General features: G+C 46.5%; 3 protein-coding genes across 6 annotated transcripts; 1 reads left to right on the forward strand and 2 right to left on the reverse strand.

The window, feature by feature from the left end:
• Positions 1 to 479: 479 nt before the first annotated feature.
• On the reverse strand, positions 480 to 11,566 carry TAF7L (TATA-box binding protein associated factor 7 like). 4 transcript variants are annotated; one of them, XM_083371823.1, is made up of 12 exons: positions 11,498 to 11,566; positions 10,471 to 10,544; positions 10,276 to 10,354; positions 9,015 to 9,148; positions 7,731 to 7,857; positions 7,433 to 7,491; positions 6,096 to 6,168; positions 5,372 to 5,488; positions 4,902 to 5,090; positions 4,680 to 4,789; positions 2,831 to 2,890; positions 480 to 1,477 (listed from the first exon to the last, which is right to left on the reverse strand). In XM_083371823.1, exons 1-12 carry the CDS (start codon positions 11,508 to 11,510, stop codon positions 1,433 to 1,435), a joined length of 1,080 nt encoding a protein of 359 aa, XP_083227949.1. In that variant the 5' UTR covers positions 11,511 to 11,566; the 3' UTR covers positions 480 to 1,432. The 4 variants fall into 4 exon arrangements, with proteins under 4 accessions (XP_083227949.1, XP_083227948.1, XP_083227947.1 ...); XM_083371822.1 differs by having other exon boundaries at positions 4,902 to 5,093; XM_083371821.1 differs by having other exon boundaries at positions 4,680 to 4,792; positions 4,902 to 5,093.
• Positions 11,567 to 14,844: 3,278 nt separating this feature from the next.
• Positions 14,845 to 20,220, forward strand: LOC310646125 (magnesium transporter NIPA2-like). The gene is made up of 6 exons (XM_083372373.1): positions 14,845 to 14,954; positions 15,738 to 15,876; positions 16,496 to 16,552; positions 16,956 to 17,046; positions 17,299 to 17,459; positions 18,349 to 20,220. The coding sequence occupies exons 2-6, from the start codon at positions 15,738 to 15,740 to the stop codon at positions 19,026 to 19,028; spliced, it is 1,128 nt and encodes a 375-aa protein (XP_083228499.1). The 5' UTR covers positions 14,845 to 14,954; the 3' UTR covers positions 19,029 to 20,220.
• Positions 20,221 to 21,779: 1,559 nt separating this feature from the next.
• Positions 21,780 to 24,980, reverse strand: TIMM8A (translocase of inner mitochondrial membrane 8A). The gene is made up of 2 exons (XM_083371777.1): positions 24,732 to 24,980; positions 21,780 to 22,758 (listed from the first exon to the last, which is right to left on the reverse strand). Exons 1-2 carry the CDS (start codon positions 24,861 to 24,863, stop codon positions 22,597 to 22,599), a joined length of 294 nt encoding a protein of 97 aa, XP_083227903.1. The 5' UTR covers positions 24,864 to 24,980; the 3' UTR covers positions 21,780 to 22,596.
• Positions 24,981 to 25,535: the final 555 nt, after the last annotated feature.

Consider the following 25,535-nt stretch of genomic DNA (forward strand, 5'->3'; position numbering starts at 1 on the left):
AAATTGTTGTAAGTTGAGGACTACCTGTATATTACTGCATAGGACATTTGTATTAGGCAGGGCAAAACAATTCCTCTCTAAACGATGGAACTTCTTGAACAGACTAATTCTAATCCTAATTTTTCTTCCCCTCACTGTACTTTTGGACTATTTTCATGCTTTTATTATTCAATATAAGTCTAAACTTTGTATGTTCCAGTTCTTAGACCAAATCCCTTTTCAAGAGATGCCCTAACACGAGGACTCTTTATCATAAACAGAATTTTCGGGGATAAAAATACCTTGTTTTTCCCCCAGACATCTGGGAAGACTGCTGGGGAATTGTGGGAGCTGAAGTTTATACAGCTTCAAGTTGCCAAGGTAAATTTTCCCCACTATCCATTTTTGAAGCTGGAATTGTTTTTCGAGAATGATTGCTAGACAGTGGGCAGTTGCAGCCAATATACTTGCAAGAGCAACAGATAACCTGGGAAATATAGTTGTGATAACATATATACAGAAAACTTTATTTTTATTTCACAATGCCCTTGAACACAAAATTACGAATGGGTAAAAGTAGTGTAAAAGAAGCAAGCTGTTGTCTTTATCCGCACAATTAGTATTTACAGATAATGCAGAGCAGAGCGTGGTCCTCATTCATTCCAGGAAGAATTCATCTCATGCTTCTTAAAACAACCCAAAAGTGCAACATTGGCTCATCAGAAAATAAAGAGGCAAGCTGAAAAAAGAACCAAAGATTGTCCTGAAGCGGATTTTGCTTTCAGAAACAAACACTGTTTTTGTGTGGACACCTTCTAGAAAATTCCACTCTTCGCAAAGTATTCACGTTTTCTGCCTGTTTTCCACACGGTATTTGTAAGCCACAACTCCCGGAGCCTGGCTAGATGTTTATCTAGACCAGGGGTCTTCAAACTTGACCCTTTCATGACTTGTGGACTTCAACTCCCAGAAATCCTCAGCCAGGCATGCTGGCTGAGGAATTCTGGGAATCCACAAGTCATAAAAGGACCAGGTTTGAAGACCCTTGGTTTATATAGATCTTGTGTGATGTTGTCAGTTGGTCACGTGACTGATTGTTCACAAGGCGTGAAATTCAACTGGTGAGGTGGTCATTTCTGTCGTCGTTGGCTTGTTTGGATGGTCCAGTTTCTTATAGGTTAATACAGGGATTTTCAAACTTGGTCCTTTTATGACTTGTGGACTTCAACTCCCAGAATTCTTCCGCCAGCGTGCCTGGCTGAGGAATTCTGGGAGTTAAAGTCCACAAGTCATAAAAGGGCCACGTTTGAAGACCCCTGATCTAGACTTTCGAGAGGAACTTGCCAATAGGCTCAGACGTTATGACGAGTCTGCCCTGAAGAAGGTGCAGGCCACAGCACCAAGAAAGGAGCTTCTCAGTCAACATCAGAGCTGTTCTTGGAAGTCCAGAGGTTCACTTTTCCATTAGAGCTTCTAGCTGCTCTTGAAGAGATGCCAGCTGCAGAGCAAGCAAAAAAGAAAAAAAATGCTCTATTAAAGAATGAAATCTACCATCAGTCCCACCTTTCTCCTTCAAGTCACGATCCAAGGATCTTTCCATTAGTTCTCCTGATCTCTCTATCTCTAGGAAGACAATCTTTTTACTATTATTCCCAACCAGTTCAATAATCCTTTCCTCCCATTTTATAAAGAGTGTTCTCGTTAGGTCCATAGTTTCATCACAAGTGGGCTTGAGTGGGAGATTGCGAATGTGAAGCTTTTTTTCTGCAGAAATGTTGGGAACGTAGCAATGAAAAAGGGAAACGTCAAAGCATTCTCCTCAAGTCATGACCCTTGTTTGATTTCCTCAGGGCTGTGTAGACCAGGGGGTCTTCAAACTTGGCCCTTTTATGACTTGTGGACTTCAACTCCCAGAATTCCTCAGCCAGCATGCCTGGGTGAGGAATTCTGGGAGTTGAAGTCCACAAGTCATAAAAGGGCCAAGTTTGAAGACTCCTAGACAATGCCAACAGTCTCCTCATGGATTTCTCAACCATCGTCAGACCAGTCTGAGTTTCAAAAACAACAACAACACAGCAACCCAGAAGCAATTGCATCCAGCTTTGTCCAATTCACAAAACAGTGAATTTTAAAATTTTAATTTTAAAAAAATCTATTATAAGAGGTTATAGATATCACGCAAATGACCCCATGAATCCCAGCCAGCTCAGCCAAGCAAGATTCATTTGCGAAGCTGCTCTGATGGGTTGCCACTTAATATATGCAAAAAAGGATGAAAGTCGCAAACAATTCCGATCTAGCAATTTACAAGTCAAATGCTCAGTAATCACTTGTCGCCCCCTGTAAATATTTTCCAGGGCTAGAATGCTACACTTCTGCGTATTGCATCCCCAATAAAATTGCTGCTCCTTGTGGGTTTCCAAAACTTGCCTGTTTCTTCACCTTTTTTTAAAAAAAAAATTTTTATTGTTTTTTTAACATAAACACCTTAATATTTGGTAAACAGCGTGTTGTCTAGGTTTATATTTACAAAGAAATCATTAACAGTTAGTTTCTATATTCCAAAATCCACATAATAGCTTTGCTCAATTTTCTTTTCTTCCAATAATATTCTCTTTTGCAACCTTAAATTAATACAATTCTTATTAATTTGATAGGTAAGAGTTAAATATAGAGATTTTCCTAAAATTTCTACCAGTAATAATCACATCCATATCGTGCTTCTTTTCTTGGTCATCTCGGTTGCCTCGTCTTAAATCCTGTTTACGATCCTTGTTTAAATTTATTTTCCCTACAAAGTTCTTCCGCCTTTCTCTCCACTCGGCTTTGGTCAAAATGGCAGAAGTCTTACCTGCTGCTTCTCTCGCTCTTCTTGCTGCTTGAATTCATCCAGCACAGCTTGGAGGCGCGTCTGGAAATTAGACCGACAGAAAAGTGGTTACCTATTGCTGCAAGAATTCTATACTAAAAGGCTTTCAAAGGAAAAGAGCCTTGGTGGAGCAGTGGGCTAATGCCTCCTTAAGTAACACCAGCTGCCTGCAATTAGAGCAGGTTCAAGTCCCACCAGGCTCAAGGTTGACTCAGCCTTCCATCCTTCCGAGGTAGGTAAAATGAGGACCCAGATTGTTGGGGGCAATTAAGCTGACTTTGTAATAATGCCATTGGGGTGTGTGTGAAAGCCCTAACAAGCAGGCATATACATAGAATGAAGGCTACTGCTAAGCTTGTAAGCCTGAGTCTTCGGAGAAGGGCGGGATATAAATGGAATTAAAATAAAAAATAAAAAATCCCACCAGGCTCAAGGTTGACTCAGCCTCCCATCCTTCCCAGGTAGGTAAAATGAGGACCCAGATTGTTGGGGGCAATTAAGCTGACTTTGTAATAATGCTGCTTGGGTGTGTGTGTGAAAGCTCTAATAAGCAGGCCTATACATAGAATGAAGGCTACTGCTAAGCTTGTAAGCCGCCCTGAGTCTTCGGAGAAGGGCGGGATATAAATGGAATTAAAATAAATAAAAAATAAATAAGTTGGGCGTGCCTCAGTCTGCCCCAGCCCTGAGAAAGGAACTACAAACTCACTCTAGGGATGCCACATGCTGCAAAGCAGAGTTAAACGGCCTCAAAAAGAAATGAAAACAGTAGCGCTAAGTTTCTTCCTTCATGCAAGGTGCTTAAATTACTTTTGTTTCCTCGTCACTGGCTAGAAAAGGAACTATAGTTAATGTGGACTTTCTAGCTGCCTGGATAGAGGAAGCCGGGTTGTAACCAAGTTACTTTGTCCATCTATCCAAGTATGGCCTACTGCAGAGCGGCTGGGAACTTTAGGAGATAACATTCACGCAGAAAAGATTTCAAGAGTGGGGGAAAATGGCTTTTTTCCCCCTTTTACCTGGAAAATCCAAGAGCTGGACCTAAGACTTTTGGCCAAACATGTGCTTTACTAGTTTGCTATTATATATCTTGCAGAGACAGCTTTTTTTTTTCTTAAGGTGCCTTGTGGCAGAGAGACCCCATGAAGCTGCTGAAGTTAAGCTACCGCCACTAGAACTTCAGAGACACAGGTTCAAATCCACCATCGATCGTGGAAACTGTTCGGATGACTTAGGATCAGTCATTCTCGTGGGGGGGGGGGAGGGGGAATGATATGTGCTTCAAACGGAAAGAGGAGCTTAGGCATGCAGCCCTGAATTTCTGGGGGAATCTAAATTGTTCTTTCCAATTCCAGGCAAAGTAAGTCAGTCTCCGTCTAGAGCAGAAACAGAAGCCACTTTGGTCTAAGGCAGGGGTAGGCAACCTTGGCTCTTTTATGACTCGTGGACTTCAACTCCCAGAATTCCTGAGCCAGCATGGGGGAACTATGGCCCCTTCATGACTTGGGAACTTCAACTCCCAGAATTCCTGAGCCAGCCACGCTGAGGGGAAAGGGAGAGGTTTCCAAGCTGAGCCGTGCTGGCTCAGGAATGCTGGGAGTTGAAGTCCACGAGCCATAAAAGAGCCAAGGTTGCCTACCCCTGGTCTAGGCTGAGGTTAAGATGATGGCCTAGAAACTATGAAACTGAGTTCTCTCTCAAAAGGTTGTTTTTCTGGGGAAAACAGAGAAGAGGAAGGAATATTAGGTGTGTTCACTACCTTGAGTTATTTCTAAACAATAGTGAAGGGGGGGATTAAAAGCCAATTAATTCCAAACCATTCCGGAGTCACCTTGAGTGCCAGATTCTCCACTTTCATGATAAGGTCTTCTTGGCGTTTCCTGCGCTCCTGAGTCTCCTGCAGCTTCCCCTTCAGATGATCAATTTGCTTCTGGATCCCGGCTGCTATCAAGAGAGAAAAGCACTGACCCTCCTGCTAATATGAGAGCTGCCCCAAGGACTGTCCAAAATTGCCCAGACCCGCCATAGCTTCCTTCCCCCGCCAGTTCCTAACCGATTTGACTGCTTCCCTCGTTCTCCGGCTGCTGGGAGCTGGATTCGTTCAGCTTGCCCTGCAGTCTCCTCTCCAGGTCTTCCTCCGTATCCATCACATTCAGATCTTCGTCGTCATGGTGATCCCTCTCGTCTTCATCGCTGCTGCTGCTGCTGATTTCATTAAACATCTCGCGGAGCTCATCGCGTTCTGCTGGTTGGACAGAGAAGGAAAAAAGGAGCCAGCCATTCCTCAATGTATCCCCGCGTACGTCTTGCTGAGGAGGGTGGCTAGTCTGATCTCTACTCCCCCAGGCCCCCTCTCCTTAGACGAAGAGCAATTTGGTTAGGACTATCATGAGCCGACTGCGGAACTCCAGTTGATCACAAGGTAGCGACAGAGAGCTGCGGGAAACACTAAGCTTTTGCCGCCATCTAGTGGCTTTTCAAGAATTGGCAGCCCTGGGTTAGCATCCCCAAATGTGACAATACCTGACGATCCATGGCCTTGCTTATGTCCGGTCATGCCAGGAGAAGAAATATCCAGGCTTGAAAGTAACCCGTGATTCTCGGCTTCCTTTGTTTCATCTTCAGCAATGACTTCCCAGCCTGAATTCAGGCGCAGACACATTAAGGAAAAGTCAAATTGACTAGGGAAGCACATCATCGGGAAACAGAATGTGCATCCATGTTGGAAAAATATCCTGGCACTTTTCCCACCGGTCTCATTCCATTTGGTGAAGGAAGCTCTGCTTTAGAAATGTATGTCCCGAGAAGAGAATTCCAGTCAAATTCTCACAGATGGAATCTAACGCCTCTGACTTGACTTACAAGATTGATGCCTTTAGTGGCTTTCCATACTTCTATTCAAACTCACTGAAAGTTGGCTTTTCACACTTGCTGCATCCCCCACGGTCACATGATCAAAACTCTGGCAACTGGCATGTACTTACAACAGTTGCACCGTCCCTGGATCATCTCATTACCATTTGTGACTTTCCCAGCTGGCTTCCGACACGTCAAGGGGAGAAGCCAAATTTGGCTTAACAATCACATGAATCACTTAACTAACAACTGTGCCAAAAAAAAAAAAATCGTAAGTGGGGCAAAAGCCACTTGAATACTGCCTCGCTTGGCAATGGAAATTCTGTATTAAGTTTTAAGTATTAAGCTGAAAACTAATACTTCAAATCTTATGGGGAAAAAAAAAGGATACGGACGCTGACGGCTTCGGCATCTGTGCTGAGAAGACGCTTCACTTCTTTCTCTACATCTGGAGATTCAATATACTGGGCCAGAGGAAAGGAAGAGAAAAAGAGATTGCATACTACCAGCTGAGTTTCTGCCTCTAAGGCAGAGGTCCCCAACCTTTGGGGCACCAGGGACCAGTTCCGTGGAGAGAGGTTTTTCTGCAGACCGGAGGTGGTGTGGTTTTGGGTGCTGCCTGCTTGTTTCTACGGCCTGGTTGCTGGCATGCCACGGCCCTGTACCGGTCCACGGACCAGGGGTTGGGGACCCCTGCTCTAGAGCACCTTAAGAGTTTATTTCTCTGCTAAGTTCCTGCTGTAGGGCACATCTGCGCAGCCATCAACCTCACCTTTTGCATTCACTTCGATAGTTCAGCACAATTATGCAAGGGTTCACACTAGCATTCCGCCTTCCCACGTTGCAGGCCAAAGGTTCCTCCACCTCTGGCCACTGAGAGGCACAAAAACTAGTAGCTTGCTGCTGATCTACCCACCTTGCTCCAGTTGGTTTTTGGGGTGACGAAAACAGGAGATGGGGAAACAGGGTCAATGTAGAATGAGACCTGGACTACAAGAGGAAGGGATGAAATCTCAGGAGCTTGGAGGTGGGACCAAACGGGTGTTCTCAAAAGAAGCGGCTAGTCTAAAGCAGGGGTTCCCAAACTGGGGTGCTCGCAGCCCCTGGGGGTGCAAGACGATATTCCAGGGCAGAGGTTCTTGGTTCTTTTATGACTCGTGGACTTCAACTCCCAGAATTCCTGAGCCAGCCATGCTGAGAGGAAAGGAAGTGTTTCCAAGCTGAGCCATGCTGGCTCAGGAATTCTGGGAGTTGAAGTCCACGAGTCATCAGAGACAAGGTTGCCTACCCATTCTAGGGGGTGTGAAAACTTGGGTTTTCAAAATTATAGTGTATATGCATAATTCGCTGCCGTTATTTCAAACTTTTCTAAGGGGTGCGAGAATATATCAGAAGCGTTCCAGGGGTGCGGGGTATAGAAAAGGTTGGGAACCACTGCTCTACAGGACGTAATCTTCTCGAGTTGCACACAAGCCCCAAGGTGATGTGGGGGGCTGTGCATGGAAAGGGTCTCAAAGGAAGGGGCGATCGTCAGCCCTTTCAAGCTTTTTCTTCGTTCTCTGCCCAGAGGCCTTAAAACTTCCCATTGGGAATAAACTTCCTAGAACAGTTGTTAAGAATAAACTAAGATGCAGTCTATCCTTGACTGAAACTTCCAATTGTGCATGATATGTTGGCTCTGGCTTTCCGTACGCAGCCGATCTCTTAAGGCTCACTTATGTGGCTCACCTTCTTCTTAGCTGTCTTTCGGAACCTCCTCTTTCTGACGTTCTTCAACGGGAGCGTAACTGCAAGGAGACAACCAATTAATGCGCAAACGGAGCCGGTACAAATTAAGATGGGGCAGGAGGGCGCAGCCAGCAGCTCTTTGGGGATGCAGAAGAGATGCTAGCCTTCTGAACCAGAGAGAGGAAGAACAATGGGTCTCACCACCCTTCGTGATGAACGGTGAGGGCATGGAGATAGGGGACAATGCACAGATAAGGCTCACTGGTGTAGGGAGACGAATGAACCCAGAGCTACTTACTGCCATGATTCCAAATAAACTTCTTCTCCCGATCCTTATCTTTCTTCTTGTTGGCTCTAGCATCGGTACTCACAGATGGTTCCTCCAAAGGAGGATAGAGATCTCCATCCACAGTGCACACCAGCATCTGAACTCCGCAAGAGAACAAGAGGGCAACTGACTGTTATCGGAAAGAAATTCGAAGGCGGAAAAGCCCAAGGAAAATACTGTTAGATCGAACTAAAATTTTGTCAAGAGTGGTCAATCAGCCAGTTATCAGTGAGAAGTTTGTCGTATGAGCACAAAATTGCTCAGCATTGGAGACTGACTTTAATATCTTCGGAGTGACTCTTGAATCTTCCTAACTGGTTGTCATTGCCTGTTTTATTCACCCTCAGTTTGTCTCATCTCCTTCTCCAGGCTTCCAAGCTTCTATCAAATCTAGGGCAGGGGTGGGAAACCTTGGTTCTTTTATGACTTGTGGACTTACAACTCCCAGAATTCCACGTTGGCTCGGGAATTCTAGGAGTTGAAGTCCACAAGCCATAAAAGAGCCAAGGTTTCCCAACCTTGATCTAGGAGCTAGACAAGTTTCAAGCTCCCGGATGACCATTTAGTAGAAATCCTGCACCCTCAAAGAACTGCTAAATGTTTGTAATTCGTAACTATTTGTGGTACGGGGGGAAAAAATTGCAGGTTGAAAAGGGGGGAGCTGAAAATGAAGATATGGTCTACAAAAATGAAAAGCGAAATCATCTTGAAGCAAGAAAAGTTCATCTTGCTGATGGTGTTCTGTACCAGCCTGCTACCAGCCCTGCAGAAAAGGCAGGGACAACCCCTTTACAAACGGCAAGAGGCTGGAATAAAGCCTGCCAAATTTATTAACATAAAACAGACACCAACCATGAAACAGAAGCTATGAAACAGGAACTAACCAAGCGGTTGCCTTCAGCAAACCAGCCCTCCCACACATTCCCCTTTTATACAGTTCAGGGCGTGGCTTCTCTCTGCCTCCTTCCAAGGTGCCCCATTGCCTTCCTCTGTTTACTCCTGATTGACTGCCTCCTGCGTCGGGCGTCCTTGAACAGGGCCAGCTGTGGGTCATCTTCATCCACGCTGTCAGGCTCACACAGCTGGGTCTCCACCAGGTGGGAGGGGCCTGGCTGAGGGCTCTGCGAAGCCTCAAAGCCATCATCAGCAAGCTCTTCAACACCCCCCTCCTCCTCCTCCTCTGAGTCGTCCGACCCAACTGCCGAACCCACAGGCTGACCCTGAATCACAACAGATGGACGGAGGATCATTTACCTGGCAAATGTCAGCAGTCTTATAGAAGGTCTTCTTATCGATGGTTTTCAAGCTTTCCATGATGCAGGGCAAGTCCACCAACTTGGCAGCTAAGGGGACCCGGTCTACACGTACAATTCCATGACGGCCATCCGCTGCAGGGAAGTGGGAGAATTTCTATGGGATCCTTATCAAACATTCGGCAGTTGAATATTTGGGAAGGCACAAAACGCTTTGGCCTCAAACCGCCAAGTCGCTTCGCTGTACGGGCGACCCAGATTTGGAAGTAGTGAAATGTGTGGGCGTTTAAAAAAAAAAAAAGATATGATGAGAAACATTCCATTTATAGGACGTTTATTTTTAATTCATTTCCCCCCCCTCCCATCTTAGAAACTGCAGTGAAATAAGGTGTTAAAAAACATTCTGATGCTTTTGATTCTCAAAACGTTTGTCCCTAAAAGGCTAGGCGTAGGGTGAACTAATGAAGGTCAATGAACAAAAATAAAATAAAACAATCTGATACCATCAAAATATAACAACTCTGTGACCATTTAATACATGAGTGGGCTTTTATTGGACCAATCTGGATGTGACATAAATCTTGTGGCTAAGGCACAAAACCTGGCTATTAAAAATATGATTGCAGGACACTTGTCATTTTAAGAAAACGCCTGGCCAGTGTTGATCCAGGCTGCTAAGAAATAAGTGTCAGTAGCACAATATATAACAGTTGCAGAAAGAAGGGGGGAAATGACTTACGATAAACTGGAAAACTCCGAGTAGCCTTCTTGACATTTTTAAGATTTCTTGCTTACTCATCCATCCTTTATTTTTTTATATTACAGGTAGTCCTCAACTTATGTCCACGACTGAGCCCAAAATTCCCACTGCTAAACAAATCAGTTAAGTGACTTTTCTTGCCATAGTGGTTAACTGAATCACTCAGTTGTAAAGTTCGTAAGGCAACTGTCACGCGAGTCTGGCTTCCCCATTGGCTTTGCTTGTCAGCAGGTGATCATGTGACCCGGAGGCACTCCCACCATCGCAAGTACATGCCAGTTGCCAAGCCTCTTGAGTTTTGGTTTTGCTGCAACCGTCGTGTGAAAAAAAATGGTCACAAGCCACCTTTTTCAGTGCCATCGTAACTTTGAACGGTCATTAAACAAATGGCTTGTAAATCAAGGACTGCCTGCAGCTGATCTTTATTTTTTGCTTGTGTTTGTTTATATGCTTTCTCTTAAAAAAAAAAAGAAATTAAAAGCTGCTGATGTTGACACCTTACCATGCAATTCAATTGTGAGTCTGTCCTTCAAGTTGACGCTTCCGGACTGAACAGCCCTCCGCACGGTAGAAGCATACTCCTAAGCAGAGAGGCAGCGAGAACGAGGGTCAAGGGAAAGTCGGACCGTTCCAGACATAAGCATGAATCACAGCAAACAGTAGGTGATGTTAGCATTTACCCCCTAGGGGCCCTTACCGGAGGCAGCCGCAAAACAAACTGGCTCTCCAACTCATGGGGGATATTATCCTTGTTCTTGGTCATCTTCATTTCTTCCAGGTTGAGAAGACAAGAAAAAAAAACACAGTTACCCAACAGTTTAGCAAGAGCTTTTCCCGAGCGCCGCTATGCCATTTGCGGAGCTGCTGCAACTGCACAACAGCGGTGCGTACAAACGCATTCCATCCAGAAGCACCTTATTGGAGAGAACTAAGGCCTTACACCGTGAGTTGAAGTGAATGTCTATGGAGATTCTCAGTCATCCAGATCGTGGTTGTCCCAGGATGCTTTCCCAAAAGGCAACTGGACTTTCTTGGCTGTTTCCTTCAGAAGGATGTGAAGTGGAACATTTTCAAGGAAAAAAGCCAAGAAAGTCCAGTTGCCTTTTGGAAAAGCCCCTTTGGGATACGTGTTGAAGCCCAAATCCAGCCTTATAGATGCATCAGAAGCCAAGCCGTTAAATTTGAGAGCCGAAGGGTTTCTTTAGCTAAACCCACTCTGTTTATTTCCCTTATTTAACTAATGATGATGATGAGGCGGCTTCCACTTAAACCAGAATACATGAATGTTTTTACAGCTGCAGAAAAGGGCAGCTGTGCACCTGCTCCTCACTCTTACCCTCCCTGGCCGTTTTAAGCAAAAAAGCAAAGCTCCTTCTTGGCTCTTTCAAATAAGGTGCCACTGGGAGGCCAGAAGTACTGATTTGGAGCATTAAGAAGAACACAGCATAACTCAATTGTTTGAAGCATGAAAATGCAGACACTGGAGAAAAGATCTTGCCACTTGCTAGAGCACGTAAAGACAGACAGTGATCTGTTCCCATTAAACTAGCACGGTAACAGGAATGATTGATCCATGTTCGTAAAAGCTGGCAAAGCACGGCACATCACACCCCCAGGAATCTCCTGGGCATCATGTCAGAAAGGCAGAGTAGTCTTTGCGTCAAAATCAGCGCATCTTCTAGAGAGCTAAAGACCCACCACCAGAGAAACGTAAAACACATTACTTGCAGACGCCATTCTCCCTCTTCTTGATCCACGCAAACGTTTATAAAAACTCGTATCATTCAAAAATACTAAACGTAAATGCAAAGAAAAAGAGTTAAAAAGAAACAAAGGGTATCTACAGATCAACGTATTGCTATTTAAGGGGGTTTAAACACGCCATATGGCCTTCCTCTCTTCTGTTCCTGGAACGTTGTGTTATTTCTATAATAAAAACCGTACGGGCCAGTTCCTTGAATCTGTCTCCTACAGAATTTCGTGTTAAGAAATATATCACCCGCAAATCAGGAGATTCCCAGCTCTGCAGCATTTTCCCAGCAGCAGCAGCAGCAGCAAAATTTAAGAGGCGTGAACCAAAATGCTATTTTTTAATCTATACAGAACCAGTTTGGGACAGGAATGCAGTTTTGTAGATCCAAAAGCAGGCAAAACTCCTGAAACATCTTTGGGGAAAGGGGGCAAAAGACTGCATGGACTCTCCTGCATTAAACCTTGAAATCAACCAGGTTTGGTGGAACCATGGTTTAGAAGTAAGCCAGAACTACCTGAACTCAGACATATGCCCACTAGAAGGACCCGTGTAGGCTGTAGGGCCAGATGCGTTCCAGGGACAGAAAGCTCACGCCCTTACAAGCATCTCAGGATTTAACCCAGTGTTCCCCACTCAGGGCACCTTTAAGACCGGTGGGCTTGAGGGGTCCTTGTTGCTCTCTGAGCTTGGTTGTTTTCTTCCAGGCGTCTCATTACCCAACTAGGCAACATGGTCAGTGCTAGCAAGGAATGGGATTTGCTCAGAGTTTGCACTCGAATGCCTCGCCCTGTCAATGTCGGCGGGACCAAGGACCCCCCTCATTTCAACCCTGAGTTATACATATTCTCTTTTATTTATTTATTTATTTATTTTTGGGACTTATATGCCGCCCTATCTCCCAAAGGACTCAGGGCGGCTTACAACAGTCAAAAACAACAATCCAAAAATTAAAAAAAAACGAATTAAATAACAGCCCCCAAATAAATTAACTACAGTTAAAAATTAAAACATATTTAAAAACCCATCATCAATCCATCATCAATCCCTATAGGTGGACTTCAACTCCCAGAATTCCCCGCTCTCGGCCACTTCGGAACTGGCAAGCTGGGGGATTCTGGGAGTTGAAGTCCACCCGCCTTAAAGTGGCCAAGCTGGAGAAATCCCCAGCCCCAAATTAAGAGAAAATCAGCCTCGACCCCCAGATGGAGGGGGGAGAGAAGGAAGCGGGGGACCCCGGCCCTCCAAAGCCGTAGAATCCCCCCCAAAAAAACCCCCAAAGGGGCTTCTCCCGGGGGTCTCCCCTCCGCTGGGGCTCGCCCGGACAGCAGCCGAGGGACCCTTCCCCAAAGCCCGCGGGAAGCCCAGCCGCAGACCCGACTCACCAGCCGCTCAGGAGGCGGAAGCGGAAGCGGAAGGGGCGGAGCCTCGGCTAGAAAGAAAAAAAAAGGGAGGGAGGGAGGGAGGGAAGAGGAGGGGATGTACTGCGCATGCTCGCCGCTGCCCGGCTCCTCCGTCGGCGCTGTCCGACTTTCCTTCTGCCGTCCGGATCGGGAGCGCCGGAGTTGCCCGCCTCGCTCGGCTCTCCCTCTCTTTTGGGGAGGGGTCCTCTGAGTTGGGGAAGGAATGAGCCCGGGGTTGGGGTGAGGGTGATCGTTTTTGGCAGACGAAATGAAACTTTTTCAATTAGTGTCAGAGTAGTTGCTTTTTTATTGAGATGGAAAAACTGATTCGGCATTCCCCAAAATGTCAAATTTCATCGTACATCAGGGGTCTTCAAACTTGGCCCTTTTATGACTTGTGGACTTCAACTCCCAGAATTCCTCAGCCAGCAAAGCTGGCTGAGGAATTCTGGGAGTTGAAGTCCACAAGTCATAAAAGGGCCAAGTTTGAAGACCCCTGCTTGTGGACTTCAACTCCCAGAATTCCTCAGCCAGCGTGCCTAGCTGAGGAATTCTGGGAGTTGAAGTCCACAAGTCATAAAAGAGCCAAGTTTGAAGACCCCCTGTCGTACATGCTGTAAATCAGACATGTCAAACACAAGGCCCGGGGGCCGGATCCGGCCCGCAAAGTGGTTTCATGCGGCCCACGAAGCCATCCTGGAAACAGTTAGGGAACGGCCCCCACTGCCTTGGCCCTGGCCCAGAGACCCTCACTCTGCCAGAGACCCTCAGATCTGTCCCACTCCTGCCCAGGCCCCCATAGGCAGCCTTGATGTGAACTATGTAGAGCTGGCCATGCCCACCCAGTAGGCCATACGCACTCTAGCCACGCCCATGCAGTAGGCCACGCCCATACCCACCCGGCCCCCTGAGGGCAACCGCAATGCTGATGCAGCCCTCAATGAAATTGAGTTTGACACCCCTGCTGTAAATTATGAAATACGCTTTTCCGTGCTCTCGAATTCTGTCCTTCTGACTTGGGATTACTGATCACTTTGGGGAGTACACAGTAAAAATCGTTCGACTTAGGAATGTTGCCCTGCTGAATTTTTTTTTTTAAAAAAAGGAATTAATGTCATGGTTGGCTTATGGTTGAAATCTCATTTCAATTTTCCTTATTTTCTTCACAAAGGCATTAGTGAATATTTTTATTTTATTTTTTATTTTAATTCCATTTATATCCCGCCCTTCTCCGAAGACTCAGGGCGGCTTACAAGCTTAGCAATAGCCTTCATTCTATGTATATGCCTGCTTGTTAGGGCTTTCACACACACCCCAAGCGGCATTATTACAAAGTCAGCTTAATTGCCCCCAACAATCTGGGTCCTCATTTTACCTACCTCGGAAGGATGGAAGGCTGAGTCAACCTTGAGCCTGGTGGGACTCGAACCTGCACTAATTGCAGGCAGCTGGTGTTACTTAAGGAGGCATTAGCCCACTGCTCCACCAAGGCTCTATATGTACTCCAAATATCTATTCATGGGAAGCCCCTTTGGCAGTCTAATAAGAATTATCTTATTTTGGTCTAGATTGTAGTACTTGTATAATGACTTCACTAGTCAGAAACTGAACATGCACACATGGGTCGGCACAAGATATTTGGCTGCATTCACTCTTGCAAACTTTAGTGGGCAGAAATTGAAAGAAACGTTTGTGTTGCGGTTGTTCATGAAATAGCTACCTATAATGAATATTTAGCAGTGCCGCTTAAACAATGCACCATTTTTTGATTGCTGAAAAAAATTCTTCCAGCTGAAATTCTCTGTCAAATGCAGGGTCCTGCTCGTCCTGTATGGGGAGGCAGTAACTCTGGGTGGGTGGGGTGGGGGGCTGGATCTCTATGGAGGGAGGGGGGCGCAGGTAGGATGGGGCGAGGCTGGCAATGTCGGAAGGGAAGCAGGTGGGCGAAACGGACCAGACCGGGTCTTCCCCCGGAGCTTTCCTTTGTACTACAACACCCATCGTGCCCGGGCAAGGAATCCCGGGGAGGTAACGCTATGCCCAGGCCGAGAGAGAGCCCTTAAAAAGTCCAATGTTGGTTCAACCTTGTAAAAGTATTCCTAACGTGGAGTCCTTAGAACATTGAGTAATAGGGCTGGGAGGGACCGTAGAGGTCTTCTAGTCTAGCCCCCTGCCCCCAGAGCAGGAGACCCTCCCATCAGTCTGGATACATGGCCCTCCAGCCTCCTCTTGAGGGAGCACCCCTGACTTCTGGAGATGAGCCTGGCACTCAGCCAAATGGGCTATCAACAGACCCATGGAGCTCAACCACCTTTGCACACTATTCAAGAGAGACAATGAAAAAGCTGAGGAGGAAACGAAAAGAGCTGACACACCCAGTTAAGCAGGGATTAAACACCCGACAACAGGGAGAAAAGAAGAGCCCAACCAAGGAACTGCCAAGGGGAAAACATCAATACTAGCAAGTGTATAAACAGGGATTAAACCCCACACTCCCCAGCACTGATGATGCTGGGAAATTGACACACCCTGCCTTAAATTACATGGTAGAAACCCAAGTGGCTACTTTCACCCAATAGATCTAAATCAGCTCATTTCACAAAACGGCTACACACCCAATCTATTAGGAAATAGAGTGTTCTCATCTCGCAGCATACTTTCACGTAGAGGTAGGAGGAGGGTGGATGATTAATTAATGAGTCAGTTTCAGGAACTTGCACAATCCCACTCCAGAAGATCTAAGGCGGCATTTCTTGGATAGCCTTAACTCTGATTTCTCTCCCCCTGCTTTTTTCCTTCAAAACAATCCAGATGGGGACGTCCACGGGACATTACGAATTCTACGTTGGTGTGGCCTTGGCTATAACCTCCAGCCTATTTATTGGAAGTAGTTTTATCCTCAAGAAGAAAGGACTTCTGCGGCTGAGTAGCCGAGGGGCCGTCAGAGCAGGTAGGCTAGCCAAGTGAACATGAGAGGTTAAAAAAAAAAAAAGCAGAATTTTGGTGTTGCTGGGAGTTGTAGTCCTCCTGGGCCCTGAAGGTTTGTCAAGAAAATTGTTCTGAGGAATTGGAAAAGTCCGATTCCTGACGTTAGGGGCAGGACTGAAGGAGGAGTAATTAATCTGTTTTGGAAAAAAACGGATATATCTGCTCATTAAAAAAAAAGACACAGCACGTTGCCTGAAGAAGCTTCTTGGATGAGAAGTGAAATGTTTTCAAAGAAAAAACAAAGTCCAGTTGCCTTTAGAAAAAGCATCTTTGGGACACAGCCTGTTCTCCTTTGGCATAGATTTTATGATGCTGCGTAATAATGGGAACTCATTATTTCCTTTCGTTTTAAATCTGGAGGCTGGGATTGCTTGCTGCTTGAGGGATACGCGATAGTGTTCTCCTCTTTTGGATTCAGTTTTTTTTTAAGATAAACTCAATGTGTTCTGTTTGGCTTGGTTTTAAAGAAAGCCACTGGAGTCCACTGCCTAGCTTTCTAGAAACGTCAAATCTTTTCTCAGACAAGTTTTTCATTTTGTGTGATCCACTTTCTCAGTTTCTGATCACTTTTTTTTTCCCAGGCCTGGGAGGTCATGCATATCTGAGAGAGTGGCTATGGTGGGGAGGACTAATATCCAGTAAGTACATCTTGAGGCTTGTCTCTTTTCCCTTAACTATTTTAATTTATAGGACCAGTGGTATGTAGACGTTCTTGAAGGAGCAGCTTCCTCTCTCATAAAGATTGCTAAGAAATCTACAAAAGTGATTACCATCCCATTTAAATATTATTGTATTTTAGGGATATCGTCAACCTATAAGAAAAAAAAAGACACAAAGGGAAGTTCATGGATTTGCTTCAGGTCGTTATTTCTTCCTTATACCACCCAATGGACGCCAATCCACTTTGTATCCTGGGGGGGAAAAAAGTCTCATTTCCGATCGCAACCAAGGAGTCAAGTCAAACTCAGAACAAGCAACGACTGAATTGCATCATTTAGGAGTGTTTTTTTCCAGTTCTGATGAGTTGCTTTTATTTTACAGTGGGAATTGGAGAAGCTGCGAATTTTGCTGCCTATGCTTTTGCCCCAGCCACGCTGGTTACTCCTCTAGGAGCCCTTAGCGTTTTAGTCAGGTAAGTTCATGCTATAAAAGAGAATATTTGTAGCTCAGGGTTGAAATCAGGGGGTCCTTGGCGGTCTCTGAGCTTGCTGGTTTTCTTGCAGACGTTTCACGACCCAACTAGGGAACATCATCAGTGCTAGCGCTCAAATTCATGTTGTCAGACACACCTTAAGAGACGATTCCTTAACTTTCCAGGACCGTCTCTGTAGCTGCTGAGTGTTCTCTTCAAGCAAACTAATCTTTTCTTTCTTTTGTTCTAAAGTGCGGTTTTGGCCTCCTACTTTCTGAACGAGCAGCTGAACATCCACGGAAAGATCGGGTGCCTCCTTTGCATTTTGGGATCTACTGTGATGGTGATCCATGCTCCTCAAGAGGAAGTGGTTGCCAGTCTGGACTCAATGTTGGAGAAACTGAAGGATCCAGGTATAGAACACGTGGTTCCTATGCAGGTAGTCTTGACTTACAGCCACAATTAAGCCCAAAAGTTCTGTTGCAAAGCACAAAGTTTGCACCATTTTATGACTTTTCTTGCCATGCTTGTTAAGGGAATCACTGCAGTTACTAGGCTAGTAATTAGGGGAGACATGAAAGCAGTGTTCCAGTATCTGAGGGGCTGCCACAAGGCAGAGGGGGTCACTTTGTGCACCAGAGCACCAGAGGGAAGGATGAGAAACAATGGTTGGAAACTGATCAAGGAGAGAAGCAATGTGGAATTAAGGAGAAACTTCCTGACAGTGAGGACAATCAACCAGTGGAACAGCTTGCCCCCAGAAATCATGGGCGCTCCATCACTGGAGATTTTTAAGAAAAGACTAGACAATCACCTGTCCACGATGATGTAAGTCAGGGGTGTCAAACTCCCGGCCCACGAGCCAGATGCGTCACTGGGAAACCATGCCCACCCCATTGCCGGCAGTGGCGAAAAAACTCCAGTGCATTGCGCAATGTCGCAAGTTTGACATGTCTGGTGTAAGTTCTCCTGCTTGAGCAAGGGGTTGGACTAGAAGACCTCCAGGGTCCCTTCCAGCTCTATTCTAGTAACACGGTTGTTAAGTAAATCTAAATTCCCCATTGACTTTGCTTGTCAGATAGTCACAAAAGAGGGTCGCATGACCCCGGGCGCTGCAACTCTCATAAATACATGCCAGTGGCCAAGTGTCTGAATTTTGATCACGTGACCACGGGGATGCTGCCGCGGTCATCAGTGTGAAAAGCACTCACAAGTCACCTTTCTTCAGTGCCGTTCGAACTTCGACAAGAACAGCAGCCTCTGAGACACAAAACATCCCTTTATTTTTCCTTCCTCTTCCAGGATTTATTGTGTTCGCCACCTGCGTGGTGGCCAGCTCGGTTCTTCTCATCTTTGTGGCTGGACCTCGCTACGGGCAGAGGAACGTCTTGGTGTACATCCTGATCTGTTCCTCCATTGGCTCGCTTTCCGTCGCTTGCGTCAAAGGCCTGGGCATTGCCCTGAAAGAGCTGTTTGCCGGGAAGGCCACCTGGAAAGAACCATTGGGCTGGATGCTGTTCATTAGCTTGGTGGTCTGCATCAGCATCCAGATCAACTACCTGAATAAAGCCTTGGACATCTTCAACACGTCTGTGGTCACCCCCATCTATTACGTCCTCTTCACCACAGCCGTTATGACCTGTTCTGCGATTCTGTTCAAAGAGTGGCAGCATCTGGTTCTCATGAACATCATTGGTACCATAAGTGGCTTCCTTACCATCGTCCTGGGCATCTTCCTTCTCCATGCGTTCAGAGATGTGCCTTTCACCGTGGATCTACTGCCTCTCTTCCTGAGACGCAAACAGAAGGATCTACCTGCGGCTTCACGGAGAGAGGGAGACAAAGAACAGTCGTATCTTCACCAGCCTCTCCTGGATCCAGAGGACTTAGAGAAAGAGAGGTCAGAGAAACAGGAGAGTTACAACAAATTTATGAAAGCTAAGGTTGATTTAAAACCACTAGGCTCTTTTGGAAGTCTCTAAAGCTCTTACTTAAGGGACGTGGTGGCTGAGTGGATTAGGACGCTGAGCTTGTCGATCAGAAGGTCGGCAGTTTGGCGGGTCAAATCCCGAGTGTCGCGTAACAGAGCGAGCGCCTGTTACTCGTCCCAGCTTCTGCCAACCTAGCAGTTCGAAAGGACGTAACAATGCAAGTAGAAAAATAGGGACCACCACGGTGGGAAGGTAACAGCGTTCCGTGCGCCTTTGGCATCTAGTCATGCCGGCCACATGACCACGGAGACGTCCTCGGACAAGCGCTGGCTCTTCGGCTTTGAAACGGAGATGAGCACTGCCCCCTAGAGTCAGAAATGACTAGCACGCATGTGCGGGGGAACCTTTACCTTTACCTTAAAGCTCTTACCACTTCTCGCCAAAGAACTTTTTCCAGGCAATGCAGAATTATTTGGGAGCCGTTTTCTTTAAAAAAAATTGTATTTTTACTGGGAGCATACATGAATCCACTGGAGCGCTGTTAAGATTCAGGCTGATAAACAAGCAGTGCCTCCAGGATTGGGTGTAGTTTCTTCTTTCCAACTTCAAGAAAAGGGCAAGCTTTGCGTTCTAGGGTGGAACCTAGGACCGTCTTGATAGCCTCGAGACCTCATTAAGCCACTGTTGAAAGCATACATATCAAAAGTGGTTGGGTGAAGTGGTATGGGTGGGGGGTATTGTTTTTAAAAAATAGGAATACGAGTCCAAGAAAGGTTTAAGCCATCTTGTCGCATCCTAGGAATGGAAGAATGATGATGGGTAGGAGCAAGCGGCTGGCATTAGTTCAGAGGACCATGGAAAAGGCAATTATTTTTTCCCCTCCATCCCTTCTGAGTGACAGGTATGGACTGGAGGAACGCAGAGGGGGGGAAAAATGGAATGGTTGCTGACCTTGAAGGCAGAGTAACCATGAAAGCAGCAACAGTTTAGGTCTTTAATAGCAGCGTAAGATCCAGCTCAGATGGAAAAAGAAGCAACAGGCCAATCGAGATGCGTTCACAAACTTTTTTTTTTTACCCTGAAGATGCAGCTTTTTCTTACGGGAGCAGCTGCTCGCTGAGCCCACTACAGTATTTCGCTGCTTTTTGAATGTACAAAGCCGTTTAGGCTTTGCCTTCTGCTTTACAAATTATTTAAGATAAATATTTTCTTTATATGACTATGAAGTCATTTGCAAAATAGGTTGCAGACGTAAAATGTGACTTTTAAAAGCATTAAAGAATATTTTTCAAATGTGTGTCTTGGGCTGCTTGATTTCTTTTTCCTTAAAATAATAATAACCACTCCCTTATTTCACGTCTAGAAATGGACTTGCGCTGCCCTCTATTTTTTGTGTTGGCAATCAATCATTCGAGTGAATTCCTAGATCAGCTACCCTTTTCCTTTCTAGCAGCGGCAACGAAGGGTGGGCGATTGGCTATTTAAGTATAGAAAAATGACTTTGTGCAGACTTACGTTCGAGGATTTAGGAAAACCGAGGATTTAGGACTTCAGACTAGAGAGTGAAACCCTTGGTCCAAAAGTGAGGGATACCAGTGCTGAGTTTCTGATCTGTGATAATAAAGGCTACCGCCAAGTTTCCACCTTTTTCCATTTTTACTTAGCTCAGCTCCATCCCATCATATAGCAGAGACTTGACAGAAACTTTTCCTATTTACATTCATGTCCCCAAAATTTCTTTGCCTCACATCCAATGACTTGGCCGTTCTCGATGAAATCAACATTTCACGGTTTCTGGTAAGAAGGACTGCCCGCTTTACGAATTGATCGGCAATAGGTCAACGGCAAGGTATGACTTGCATGTAAAATTTACCTTTGAAAGTTTTCTTAGTTGTTCCTAGAAAACAGCTTCGATATGTTTATACTATAATGTCAATTTTGGGAGCTACAATATGATAGCCAGGCAAAGACTGAGGGTCTTCTATCAATCAGCCAAGGAGTTAACCACGCTCCGAGTGGGGGGAAAAACCCCACTCCCATATTCCAAGATCTCCTTTCCAAAAAAACCTGGAAGGTTAGTAAAAGTAGTGGTGGTATTTATGAACTTTTGGAAAGTGGGTTTTTTTTCCCCTCCATAATTTTCTGCTTTTTGACTAGGACAGCCGTAAATAAAGAGCATGGAAAAGAGGGGGGAAAAAGTCATAATTAACAAGCCCGGTGGAGGTAATTCATAAAATTGTCGAGATTGCCCCAGAAGAAACATTTAGCATGTGTCAGGCTTTAGGATACCGAAGATTCGGTTGCAAGAGAAATGTTTTCTTTCAGCCTGTTTTTCTCCTGATCAGTCACTGGTAGACCAACACAGCAATCTGTGTTGGAATCTGGAACGCTTACAGAGATTTCTAAGCTAGCAGAAACTTGACAAGAAACTTCTCCTATTTACATTCACGTCCCCAAAAATTCTTTGCCTCACCTCCAGTGACTTGGCCGTTCTCGATGAAATCAACATTTCACGGTTTTTTTGGTAAGAAGGACTGCCCGCTTTACGAACTGACCGGCAATAGGTCAATGGCAAGATATGACTTGCATGTATAATGAGAACGCTGAAGAGCACAGCATTCTAGTTCTAAAAAGAACCAGGACTCGTTCTCAGAACGATGCCGAGTCCAGAATTTAATCACACTCACTTTGAGAGCTCCACTTTTAGGAAGGTTTAGTCTGGAACGTGCAACTTCTACTAAAAGCATTCCCTTTACATCAGAACTTTGGCGAACTGGAAGGAATGAACCCAACTCAGAAAAGTTTAAAATGCATCCAATTGATGTTTATTCCACTGATCAGGAGGCAAGGAATTCAATGTAGAAAGTCGAGACTGATTTTAGTACTTGGCAAGACACGCTGGACCACAGGAGCGGCAACCCCTCTCAACAGCCACACGTCTGGGGTGTTTCTTTCTACTGTGCTGAGGTAGGTTTGACAAAACACCTCACTAAAGACAACAGATCTCTTCTGGCACCTTTTTACAAACTAACCCCGTGCTCCTCTGTCCCAACGGCAAGATCCACCCACCCGCGGTTTACAAAGGTTAACTCGGCTGCAAGTTCAAACAAGCGACAGTTGGATCGTTTGAAAGGGCAGTGCCTGCCCTTTTCAAGGCACGTTTGCACCCCTACTTTTTCCCTGGAGCTGCGTTAGCATTTGAGGCCTCCCAGTCCCCTTATCTCACAAAGAACATTTTCAAGTTTCGAAAGGGGTGTGTTTTCCCCACCTTACTGCTGGGTAAAGATAGTCAAGGCAACATTCTGTTATGAAGCTCCCATTATCCAGAGGGGGGAAAAATTAAAACCTAGGGCAGCAGAAGTCCGGGTTAAATAGCAGATGTGTGATGTCGCATGGTTATTAATGTTCACCCAGTGGGCATTTAACACCAGAACTAAACTAGGTGACCAGGATGCCCTGATGTCCATCTCAGACGTGGGGGCCAAGCTCCCTCACAGCTTATCATTGTTAGGAATCCTTTCTTCGGTGTGTGTTTTTATTTTTTCTCCTCCTCCTCTTCCATTCAAAGCAGCGTTCTCCTTTTGAAATGAAGGAAGCAGCACCAAGCGAGCGCTTCCGCTCAGTCAGAGAGACTTTCGGAAAAGGGCGACTTGGACTTCTGCGTCTGCTCCAGCCGATTAAGAATAAACTGACTGGTGTCAATGAAACGCTCGACACAGTTCACAAAGCAGGTCTCAGCTCGGCTGTCCAGCTTGGGGCCAGGTTTGTCCATGCATTTTTCCTGTTTGAGGGTTACAAAAGAGAAATCATTCAAGAGGCAGGGCACCCGCGCTTTCAGGCTTCAGACCTACGATGAGCAAAGACGTAAATCTGATGGGTCTGACTTTGTTTTTCTGCCTATCCGAAGGGCTGCCAAGCTTCTTGTTCAGGCTCGTATCCACCCACCCGCCCACAAAAAAACTTACAACGTGCACAATTGGCAACACTTGTCACAAATGTTGGTTTTGTACAAAGATGAGGTGCTTAGCCAGCTTAAGCGCAGAAGCCAGGCATCAATCTGGCAAACAAGCAGATTGGAAGACATTGTTGCATGGAAGTTCCCTTATTTTGCTTAGAGAAGCAGAAATGGGAAGAGTGGATTTCAATACAGGCAGTCCTCGACTTACAACAGTTCACAGTGACCGTTCCAAGTTACAACAGAACTTAGCCACTGGAAAAAAAGTGACCAATGCCTTTTTTTCACACTTACGACCTTTGCAGCCTCCCCAGTCGCATGACCAAAATTCAGAAGCTTGCCAATTGGCTCCCATTTATGACATTTTGCAGTGTCCCATGTGTGTGAGTGTGTGTGTGTGTGTGTGTGTGAGAGAGAGAGAGAGAGAGAGAGAGAGACGCAATCCCCTTTTGCGACCATCTGACAAGCAAAGCCAATGGGGAAGCAAGGTTCATTTAACAACGGTGTGACTAATTTAAGAACTGCAGCGATTCACTTAACAACTGTGACAAGAAAGGCCATAAAAGGGGCCAAAGCTCACTTAACCAATGTCTCGCTTAACCACAGAAATTTTGGGCTGTTAAGTCGAGGACTACCTGTAGTGGGGATCGCTGACACTGACACGGTGCTTGTAAAAGCGTGGCGCAGTGGCAGGCACAGATCCAAAGGAGAGCCACTAGATCACTCCACTCATGGGATGACCCCGAACCCCTGGCTCAGCCTAAGCGGTCCTTCTTAACAGGGCTGTGGCGTGATTCCAATTAGGGGAAAACCCCCGGCTAAGCTGCGAGCCTTCCAAAGAAAAACACGGACAGACACGCAAGACATAAAAGGCCAAGTGGCAATGCCCTACCTACCGGCACCCCAAGAGCTCCCAAGTTACCACGCTAAAGAATGCCACTCCGTGCAGCCTCTCCAATTCCTAGATGCCGCCCACAAGCCTGCTTGGCACACAGCCAACAGCTTTTCTCCCCATAGAAGCATCCTGCGATTGCCAGCAGCAGCTAAAACTCCACTCCTAGGAGACTGCTCCTGATCCTGGAGGCTCTATTCCAGCCTGTTCAAAACTGGTGCACCCCACACCGGGGGGGGGATTATTACCCCTGTACAGCCAGCGAGCCTCGGGGGTAGGGAAGGCTGCTGCAAAGGATGGCACCGATGGCCCCAGCGCCCCCATTCTTAACTTCCCCTGACCCAACCCGGGGCAGATCAACCGACAGCAGTGCGTCCCCCGGGGGGGGGGAAGGGAGGGGCTACAGGTAGTCCTCGACTCACAACGGTTCTCTTTCGTGGCCGAAGTTGCAAGGGCAGAGCAAACAGCCGACTTACGACACCTTTGCCGTACTTAAGACCGTTGCAGCCTCCCTGCGGCCGCGTGATTGACGGTTCGGACGCTCGACAGCCCACTCCCGTTCAGGATGGTGGCAGGATCGCGGGGGTTTCCCCCCCCAAAAAAAACCCGGGGGGTGGGTGGGTCACGTGATCCCCTTTTGCGACCTTCCGACCAGCGAACTCCCGGGAGGGAGGGAGGGAGGGGAAACCGACCCACTTTCACTTAACCAGCGCCTGGGCCAATTTCAGCGCTGCAGCGATGCCCGCGGCAGGCAAAGCCGTGCAAAAAGGGGGCGAATTTCTCTCACTTAGCCAGGTAACAAGTCCTGGGGCTCCCTTCCGGCCGTAGGTTGAGGCCTCGCCGTGCTAGGGGGGGTTCTCCCGCCCCTGCCCCCCCCTCGAGTGGCGGGGAGTCCCGCCGGCCCTACCCAGCACAGCTCCGTCATCTGGTGCACGAGCTGCTGGAAGCGCTGCTTCTGCGTCTCCACCTCGATGAAGTGCTGCACCTGCGGGTCGTTCACGGCCGCGCCCAGGTCCCCCGCGACGGACGACGGGTCCATGCCGGGCCCGGCGGGAGGGCAGAGCCGGCGGCTGAATGGAGCGGGCGGGCGGGCGGGCGGCGACCTTCACGTGCCTCCCCGGGCCGGCCCTCCGCGCATGCGCGCCCGCTGCTTCTTCTTCTTTTTTTCCCCCAGGCCCGCGAGCGCCCGCGCGCTTCCGTTTTCCGGCGGAGCATTGGAGAGGAAAGCGGCAGAAGGGCCGGGAGGGAGAGAGGGGAAAAAAAGAGGAAATCAGGCGTTGGGGCGCCCTCTCCAGTTTTGGAGTGGTATTCACTCGACGAGTGCCAACCCAATGTAATTAGCGTTGTAATTTTCTTACTGTATTATGTATATGCGTGTGATGTATATGTGTGTATGTATGCAGGGCTTTTTTCTCATTGAATGCTCAGAACGGAGTTCCGGCACCTTTTTTGGATGGAACCTTGTAGGGTAGGCAAGGCAGGTTGTAAGACATGTGTGAGTTCTGGCACCTTTTTCTTTTACAAAAAAAAGCACTGTATGTATGTATATGTATGTGTACGTATATGTATGTGTACGTGTGTATATGTATGTGTACATATGTATATGTGCATGTATGTATGTATGTGTATATATGTATGTGTGTGTAGATAGATAGATAGATGATAGATAGATAGATAGATAGAGATAGATAGATAGATAGATAGATAGATA

This window comes from Vipera ursinii (assembly GCF_947247035.1).
Source record: "Vipera ursinii genome assembly, chromosome: 12".
NCBI classification, from domain to species: Eukaryota; Metazoa; Chordata; class Lepidosauria; order Squamata; family Viperidae; genus Vipera; species Vipera ursinii.